At 40.6% G+C, this 10,202-nt stretch overlaps 2 protein-coding genes across 2 annotated transcripts in view; one reads left to right on the top strand and one right to left on the bottom strand.

The window, feature by feature from the left end:
• The window catches only part of BRAT1 (BRCA1 associated ATM activator 1), a 211,404-nt gene that overhangs the window by 49,496 nt on the left and 151,706 nt on the right, over window positions 1-10,202 (top strand). The window lies entirely within an intron of this gene.
• GNA12 (G protein subunit alpha 12) overlaps window positions 1-10,202 on the bottom strand; it is a 40,569-nt gene that overhangs the window by 7,823 nt on the left and 22,544 nt on the right. The window contains exon 3 of the mRNA XM_085074530.1: window positions 329-379. Coding sequence (XP_084930656.1) covers window positions 329-379 — 51 coding nt within the window. The remainder of the gene's footprint in view (window positions 1-328; window positions 380-10,202) is intronic.

Raw genomic sequence — 10,202 nt, 5'->3', positions numbered from 1 at the left:
TTTCATTCTGCTACCTTAAGAACAGCAGCCATCAGAGCATCAGGAAAAATGATGCTGAGATCCAGAGACTGCCTAGAAGGGCTGACAAAATGTGTGCACAAATACAACTTCCATTTGTTGTCTGTCAAAAAAGATTAAGCAAATACTAAGCTTCAGTTTCATAAAGCTGGAATTTACTATTTCTCAAGAAAGAACAATGAAATTCTTGAAAGCACTATTATTTAAAAAACCAACCAAAAAACCCCCAACCAAGACCCATTAATCACAGCACTCCCAGGCTTCCACTGCCTCTCTGAGCTCTGTGGTTCAGAGGGAGAATTTGTCTTACCAGCTGACCGATCCGATCCAGGTTATCCAGGAAGTATTTCACTGATTCACCCTGTGGGGAAGGAAAGACATGGGAGCTCAGCTTGATTTTATTGCATTAATCCAACAGAACTAAGGCTGATTCACTTTCCAGCACACTCTGAGGTCTAACAGAGCAATATCACTAGGTCTGGAAAAATCAAAGTTGAGAAGAGATTTGAAGAAATGCTCAAAATCTATCCAGTAAATCTTTACAATAAAAAAGAAGTGTTATTAAAGTCAGTTCTCTGACTCAAACAATTAGGCATTTTCCCCCTTGTAAGATAAGTGCAGTTAACTGACACTGAGTGGGAGTAAAAATGAAACACATTTATAAGAAACCAATGTATTTTGTTTAAAATTCATAACAGTGAACAAAAGCATCTCCTAGACTGGCTGGCATATCTTTAGAAAAGTGGAATATTTAAGTCCCCCACAATTTGTGATGATTTAAGCTAGACTTGCTTGTCACAAACAAAAGAAAGAAAGGAACACTCTGAAGGACTTATTCTTCTACAGAAAGCTTCCCATTTAATAACAGTTTTTCTCACCTTGTACAAAGTCCTTTAGCAGTTACATTGAGAAGGAAATAGGAACTTTTACAGGGAAAATTTACTCTTGTGTGAGAGGATTTGGTCTTTTATCCAACAAGCTCGCCTGTGTGTCACACTCAAATCGAGGGCCCCCTGGCATTAGAAGCCCTGCACATACTTTGGAGAAGTAACAAAATTCCACACAGATGCAGACTACTCTGGAGTCAAACTCTCCTGCATTTGCCTTGCATGAAGAAGAAATTGAGTAAGTCTTCTTCATGGTTCAGGACAGGTCTTGCAGTTGTAGCCATGCCACGAGAATGATAAAACGGAAAATTCTGCTGCCTTTTAGTGATTTTAGGCAGGAAAACCCATTCTTTATCCCAGATCAGAGCTGTCAGTAATGACCAAACCAACAGTATGTGCCCTCATTGAGTCACTAATTCAGAATAGAACTTCTCCAAGTACCACCTTGGACTCCAGCTGCAACATCAATTCTTAAACCAAACATCCTCCTCTGCACTTAAGACAGCAGATCAGAATTATTTCCCCCAGTACAACTCCAAACAGATGCCAACACAACAGTTCATTGTGAGGGATCAGACTGGAGATCAGAGGATTCAGTGTTGTACAAGTACACACTCCCAGTATAAGACACACACAAAAGGAGCTGCAGCTTATTATTTCCTAACATTTAAAACTGGAAGTGTCTTTTCATAAAGGAGAGAGAACACAAGGATTTGCAAAAGACTACCACGTATCAACAAAAGATTTACAATGGATTGCTAGTAGAAAAAACCCACTTTTTTTTTTTGGGGGGGGGGGTGGGGTGGGAGAGAGGGGAAGTTTCCAAAGAACAATTGCTCTAAGAGCTTCCTTACAATCATGAATTTTCATAAGGTGAAAGTAATTTCCTGTATTTTTTGGCACTCTGCGGATCAGAAGAGATATCACAGACTGCATGAATAAGAGAAAAGGGCTTCCTGTACAGCATTAGTCATGTTCAGGAGATGGGAGAGCCCAGAAAAAAAAGATCACTGAAGCTACAAAAAACCCCCTTCTCTACCTATTGTGCTCAGTGCCACACAGTGCCTTCAGATGTGCAAAAACACTGCAAAGGGACAATCTCTGATAGAGGTTCTTCCAATTTTCTACCCAGCTGCTGTAAGAGTCTTGCCTGTCCATCCTCCCTGCCACGCTGGAGCAGGGAACAGCCCTGTGCCTGTGAAATGCTGTGACACACAGCCAGGATCACCTGATTTACAGCTTCTGCCTCCCCTGTCTCCCACCCCACACATCCATCACTCTGACGTTTTGCACTTTTATGAGGAGGTAAGAAAATAAACTGATTAATGGAAGAAAAAGACATGTTCATTTCTGCAGTGATTTAGGGAAAAGAGACTCCTCTAGATTCTTATCCAGCTCTTTCTAACGTTGCAATTAAGCCAAGTAATTTGTTCAGGGAGATTTTAAGCAACAATGGCAAAACACTGGGAGAGCTGGGAAACCAAGTCAGGTGGCTGAACAGGTGTGAGCACCATCTGCATGGTCTGACAGATCTGAAGGAATCTGAATATTCTCTTCTAGCACAGAATCCAAAGGCATCCAGCACTAAAGTCAAAATATCTGTTTCCAGCCAAAACAACAAATCCTCTGCAAGCTCCAGAGGGTTTGAAGTTAAAAACCCTCAAAGCATTAAAGCACACAAACATGAAGTGAGGAAAAAACAGCCACCAAAAAACCCCCCAGAATAACCCCAAACCCAGCACACACACTCAAAACCTCCTGCTTTAACGATTCCCTGGTTAAATCCTACGGAAGTGTGGACTCAGTTCCTGCTCCAAAGGTTTCTGGAATAACCTTGTTCTACATCTTAGTCAGATTTACAGAAAACTGGGAAGTTCTGGGCAGCACATTCAGTTCCTTGAGCCAGCAGCACACACAACTGCACTGGGCATTAACTGCCTCGATGAGTAACATGTCATGTATTAAATCAGGAAAATATGGAAACTCCAGGTTTCACAACTGTTTGCTGTTAGTGCTTTTAATTAGAGCAATTATGCTAACTGAACATTCCTTTCTATATTAATTTTTCCTTGTCATACAGGGAAAATAGACAGCAACATTAATTAGATCTAGAAGTCAAATTTATTTGGTTTTGTATCAGGCTGCACTTGAATGAATGTTTAAATTCCACTAATAAATTACTATTTATGCAGAGCTGCCTCATGTTTTGGGTATTATGCACACATACAAACAAGTGCTTATGTATATAAAAATACATACACACACAGTTTCTAAATCACTCAACGTAGATTTTCCACTCAAGGCAAATAATTAGCAAAATAAAGTATCAGCTGCCCCTTTCGTGTTGAATTATTTTTTCTCTTGAACACATTGACCCACAAAGAAGCTGGTTTGGCTTTTTCAGTGCAAATTTAGTGTTTCTCCAATATCTGTCTGGCCATTCAGCTACATTCAAAGCTGGCTTAGCACTGCAAGTGCTCTCCTTTTCCAGATCTCAGCCAGTTATTTCAGGTCCATGACCATGACTTCCTATAAAAGTGTCAGCAAATATTTGCAATTGATTCATCAGATACTAAAAATATCTTTATACAGATTGATGACTTCAATTTCAGTATTTTAATGCTTCTTTCGGAAAAATAAAGGTTGTTTTAACATCACAATCTATTTTAAGCTACGCTTGCAAGCATTAAAAGAGAAATGAAAGCTAAAGTTATTTATATGTATGTATATTTATACCATCTATGTGTATTTATACTATGTGTAAATACCCAAATATAATCACATGCTGGTGTGCTCACTTGAAAAATAAACAAGGTCCAGATCAGATCTTTTACAGGCTGATGTTGCAAGAAAAACTGTGGCAGTTCAAGAAACTTCCTCAGATCAATGACATTCATGGAAGGTGGCTGAGTTTCTGCCTTCCAGTTAGAAAGACTCAAATCTTGCATTGTCCTGATAGTACAGTTTTCCTTAAAAATATTCTAACAATATTCATAAATAATGCTCTTAAACTATGAAAGACTATTTAATTTCAACCAGCACAATACTGAGATAGCAGTATCTCAGAATAGGGCTCTATGCTGTCACAGCAGAGTGTGCCAGTACAGCCTTCATGCACTGACATTTCTCATTTATTTTATTTCTAACTAATAGTCTATACGTACATCTCACATCGCAAAGTTCCAAACCAGTTAGCTATTTTTATGGATTTCCATCCTCCTTGCTAATAAATCAAGATGTTTCAGTGATGTCTCCTGCACCCACACCCCGTGTTTTACGGGACAGTGGTGGGGGAGGGAAGAGTGACCTCTGAGTTATGAATTTTATGTAACTCAGATGGTCCTTTTTTAGTGCACCAGAGCACAGCGCTGACCATTGGTGCTGCACTCCTGGCTCCCCACTCCAGAGTGACCACAAACCCTTGGGTGACTCATTCTCTCACTGCTCATCTTTTCTCCCTCTGCAATTCAGATCCTCTGAGTAACAGTTTTGCTCACTGGGACCAAGAGAAGGAGTAGCAGCTGCTGTTCCCATTGTTCATTAGGATGAGTCACTGCACATCTGGGAACTGGAGGATTCAAGAAACACAAACACAAAGCCTAAAATGAGCCCACAATGCAGTATCGCTGTTGGATTATTTTTTAAAAAATTGTTGTTCTTTTCAACTGTCCTATCTGCAGTATAAAGTTTGGTGATGCCAGAGAAAATAGTACAATTTGTTTAAAAACTGACTGGTGGAAGAGAAAGGGAGGAAAGTTGAAATGTAAACATATACTCCTGCTTCCTGAAATAGTCCTCTAAAACTCTTTTTATATGCTAGATTATTTTGACCACAGCATTCTCAAGGGGCAAAAGCCATGAAATAAAGAAATTTTTAATCTACATACTTTATACTCTGTGAATGCCATCTTAACATTAGCTCCAAATAAGTCACCATGAAAATAACTGATTGAATTCAACATCCCTGTCCCTTCAGGCTACAATCAGAGCACATAGGAAATCTCCACAAAGAAATATTATAACTAATCTGGCATCACTTCCTTTGCCATTGATAGCCTCATTTTGGGCAGAGTTCCCAAGCAATATTTATTTCATGAAAATAAATGCACAGCAATCATATGCAGATTACTTTAAAATACCACTAGAAACTCAGCAATTCGACATGTTCTGCAAGGCCAGAATTTATCAACTTGTCACTTTAACCCTCAGTTATTCAAAGTGAGCCCTGGTTACATCATAAAGGACAATGAAACATCCCATTGTCCAGTCCCCTAAAATACTGGCTCATTTCAAACTTTTCCTTCTGAAAAGCAGTTCCTCTAAATTCTGCTCTGAACTAAAAGACTTGAAAGGGGACCCTCTGTTCCAAATTGGCTTTCTTCCTTTCCTTGTCCCAAGGCCTTTTTGACATAATATTAATTTAGCCCTTCCTGATCAGTCTGTCTCTGGCTGCTAAATTTAGAGTGCACAATTTAAGGTAGACCTGTCAGTCTCAGCTTGTTTCAGATGATGAATTAAACCACACAGGAAGGAAACGTTATGCTTCAAGGAAGCACTGAATACAAATCTAACAGAATTCCCATAACACAGATCTAACAGAATTCCCACCATACAGCAGAACACTGGAGAAATGGAGACTGAAAATAACTGCCCCACACTGCAGCAGGATCTGCGAGGTGAGAGAACAGTGATCTGGACAAAACAACAGTGTTGGTCACCCACCCTCTGCTCAGGAGCTGGAAAACACTCAGCAGCAGGGCTGAGAAACACAGAGGAAATCCAGGAGACCCCAGAAAGATGTTTGGGAATCTCCCAGAACCAAGATCTCAGATATACAAATGGGATGGACTTAAAGCACTGACAGCTTCATCCAAAGCTGGCCTTTATAGAAGGAACCATTCCATTAGGGCTGCTTGAGACACAGAAACACAAAATGAAACTTGCAAGCAAAATCTTTGTTTTCAAACATGGAGATCTCCTCTTTTCCAAGTTTCCTGGGATGTCAATCCCCTGGTGACTGTAAGGGATCTGAATGTTACCATTTCAGATGTTTTATAAAAGCAAGAGGCCCAAGGGAAGAGCAAGGTTACAAAATAACCAGGAGACTAGTGTTTGAAAATACTGGAGATGTTAGATCAGCCAAATTCTTGGGTACTGAAATTAGACCCAAAACCTCACAAGAACAAGTGATATAAGTGATAAGAAAACACTTTCCTTATTGAGAGCTACTGGCTCAAGCAGCAGTTTGACACCAAAACACACATTTTTGGTAGAGACCAGGCCAACACTGCCCAGGCTCTGCATCCTGGTTCTCCCAAGAGCTAAAATCCTCCTCAGGGGCAGCAAAAAACAAACAACTCCCCCTGCCCAAGCCTGCAGGCTCCTCCAAGAGATTACTTCTAAATCTGCACTTGTATTCAGCCTCACTGCTAACAGGGCATGGATTTACTGCAGCCAGAAGTGTGTTCTCTCCTGTGTGACAGCTGATGAATTCAGCATTATTTTCCAAGGAGGTGAGCAAGTCTGTGCTTGTTAGGAATTCCCCCAGAGGATGCTGAAGTAACCTAAATTGCCCCGAAATGCTGATGCCCATTGGACACTGCAATTCTGTTCTACAGATATTCTACATCCTGTCTGGGCACCGAAATTTATTGACACAAGACAAACATTAATTTTTCATTCAATCACCAGCTCCAGTGCAGAGACCAACCACTTCTTATTTAAGCCATACAGAATTCCAGCTATCAAATCTCTCCAGTGTTATTTAACTTCCTCCTTAACAACAGACTGAGCTCCTGGCTCCCATCCAGCAACTCCAGTGCTTATCCAAGTTGCTGCTATCTGGACCCTACAAACATACCAACTACAAAAAAACCATATGGTTCCAAATTTCTAAAAATTACCTCTCCTTTTTCCTGCCTAGTCACACAGGGTTGGTATCAGATGTTAAAGTCTGAAAATATTTTGAAAATTTATTATTTGTCAGCTCAGTAGAGACAATGGAAAAATTTGTTTGGGCACATTTGTCAGGGTGGGTTTGTATAAACTCATCCTACATGATACATGGCCTAACTGTGCTTTGCAGCATATGGATAATAGGTGATAAATATTTATTTAATTCTCCAGAAAAAGTTGAGGCTAATCAGAGCTTCCACATCAGTACTAAGATTTGTGGAATTCTGTGACTGAAATTCCAGCCTTGCAGCTAAAAACACTCAAAAAGGAGCAGAGTTCTTGTGCTGAAGGGCAACTCTTAACATGTGTAAAGTTTTTTACAGCAATCAAATACAGCAATCCTTTCTCCCAAGTGCTCCAAGGGAAAAACAAAGTTACATTTTTTCCTGAAATTCTAGGTATTTCTACATCAACAGGATGTAGATGAGATGAATTACTTTTGGACTAGGTTAACAATTCTGTCCATTTGTCTCAAATATGTACACCAGCAGCAGTGGCTCCAGGAGGAAAGGAATTTTTTGTTAATAGACTAAGGCAGGCTCCATCCTACACTAAAAGCTTCAAGAAACATAACAAAAAAATCCCTATAATTTTGATTTTACTCATACTTACTGTCCAAATCACTGCTGTTTCTGCTTCACAGATTTGCAATGGCTGGAAGAAAAACAGGTGCAACAAGCAGAGAAAACAGTAGTGGCCACAAACAAAACACAAAGCTGCACAGTGCAACATAAACACGCTAAATTTTAGCTTTAAAAAAAATAAATCTAGAAAAATCCTTAACCAGACAAACTTGCCCATCAGCCACAGTGGTTCAGCATGTCCTACCCTTCACTGAGTCAAGAGTCAAGGAGCAGCTGCAAGGGGATAGAGACCAAATTCACGTGGAAGAATCAGAGTTGTGTTTAAACAGCAAAAATAGTCTGATGGCTGCATGCAACACCAGCAGTGAGCCCAGCTCAGTCCTGGCACGACTGGACAGACCAACTCCTGAGCATCCCATGGAAGGATTCCTTCCTGTTTCCCTGCCAGCTGTCCAAGGGAATGCATTGTCTGCAAGTGCTGCCAGAACCCTTTCATCTCCACACCGGAGGTTCTCTGAGCTGAATGAGCACACACCAGGCTCAGCTTCTCCTTCCAGGCACAGCCAGCTCAACACACCAAAGGCAACTGGAACATCACTCCTGCCACAGCTAGAGCAAAGTCCTGAGCTGGAGAAGGAAGGATGGATCCAAGATTCTGGCCAATCACCAACAAATTATCCGATTTATTCTCAGCGAGCAGCTGCCATGGAAAAATGGGCGTTTTCAGCTAGCAGCAGAATTTAGAAGCAACTGGATGTTTTTACATCCCCAGGAATGATGTACAATCCTGTTATTCTGTGACCCCCAAGCCCATGCTTTGTTCCCAGCAGGTCAGAAGGCAAACCTGAAACTTGCTTTGTTTACAGGAGACATCTGCAGAACTAGAACAGACAGCGACAAAAAAAAATACCTTCTTGAATTAATCTAGTCAGCAGTACTGACTATCTGATCAAGACTAAATCACAAGTTTACCAGCAAGTTTCCCTTTCAAATCTTATCAGATCAAGGGATGGGAAATAAATATCTTAGATCTTGTGGGCTGAAAAAGCAGCTAACACCAGCCATGAGAGAATGTTGAGCTTGGACTTTTCCATGGCAGGTGGCCAGCTGGAAAGCTCAGCAACTTGGATGCACTTACAAGAGGCATAACCTTGAGTATCTTGCAGAACGATGCTTCCTGCTCCACTTACACACCGAAGATTTGCTGCAGTGTCCTAATGCTCCACTTTCTGGGGTAATAGCAGCTCACACATGTCACACTGAAATTTGTCATTGTCTGTTGTTAAAAGGTGATGATAAGGATTGCAAAATATCATTTATCCTTCATATCTCTTTAAAAATCTGTTTTAAAAATGTTCTTATTTGTCTGTATGTATACAACTGAGACAGTTTTAGATGGGATGCAGACTACAATGATGGTTTTGCAAAATTCAGAAAGCTGCTCAGTACCTGAAAGTAAGGTTTTAGGAAGAGCTCAAATTCAACTAAAATGCTGAGTATTTCCATTCACAATCAAATCAAATTTTCTCTGCAATTGGATTTCTTCACATTATCTAGAAACATCTAATCACATCTAATCACAATGTATCAACTATTCTAATTATTCTCTCCCCTTCTGAAGACTGCTTTGGCATGAGGAAGGGAAGTTCTCCAAATTTGCACTTAAACTTTGCACTATTGATACCCCAGTACGAAGATTTCATGCAAGTTGAACTACTTTTCATTTTAGAATTTGTTCTCTTTCAGGTTTGAAAACAAATCTAATGATGAAATATGGGATTTGAAATAAGTGACACCTTCCATCCTTAAGGCCTCATCTACACATAGAAATTAATCAAGCCACAGTGGAAAATAAAGTGAGTTTAACAAACTCTTCCAAGCTGTTCAGCAGACTAGCCTGTAAAAAAAAATCTTAGTTAAAGCCTCAGTCACATCCTACTGAACTGGAGAGAGGGCAGCAGTCCAGCCACGTGGATGGCCAGCTGAACTCCCTGCAACCAGGAATGCATGTGCTGGGCTGGAAGAAAGAAGACAGAAAAAGAGGATATAGTAGGTGGCTCTTTTGCCTCCTGCCCACATCCAACACCATTACTGATTCAGTACTCCACTCTGAGCAGACTGAAACAAAATAGATCAAAGTCTTGAATTCAGAGGTGGAATTAAATGGGAAAGAGTTCCATCAATAAACCAGTGCTTTTTCAGTTTGGGATTTTACTGAATTTTCCAAAGTAGAATTAAGGGAGTATCAAGGAAAGCAAGTCAAATTAAGAGGCTTTGGGGGTGGGGTGGAGAGCAGACCTTCTAAGGACAAACACCAACAGTTTGTTCAGGAGGAAAGCCAAGTGAAGCACAAGTCTGCCACAGTCTGACTGCAGGAATCTGTGTTGTATACAGAGGAGACATTTGAAAGGTGTCAATAAATTACTACTCAGAGCAACATGTTTTCCACTTTCTCAAACAGAAAATCTTGCATGATGTTTCCAAGAAGTTCTCCTGCCCTCCCCCAAATCCTAAGTCAATAATAGAGCAAAACAGGTTTACTCCACACAGTTGCTTTAAGCTATAGCTGCAAACTAATGAGAAGGTGGGGACCATGCTGCCTTCTCTGTGACAGAAACCTTCCCAGCAGTGCAGCTGAGAAGTGAAACACTGAGCTGTTAAAGCTTACCCTTCTCCTTTGGCAAGGGAACTCAGCAGCTCTGCTCCCTGCACTAGTGTTTGATTATCGCTGGCTGGTTTGTGGCAGTTTGGAGCACTG

The sequence above is a fragment of the Lichenostomus cassidix genome, chromosome 14, assembly GCF_008360975.1.
Source record: "Lichenostomus cassidix isolate B80296 chromosome 14, HeHo_3.0, whole genome shotgun sequence".
NCBI classification, from domain to species: Eukaryota; Metazoa; Chordata; class Aves; order Passeriformes; family Meliphagidae; genus Lichenostomus; species Lichenostomus cassidix.
This window is presented reverse-complemented; position numbering and strand designations above follow the sequence as displayed.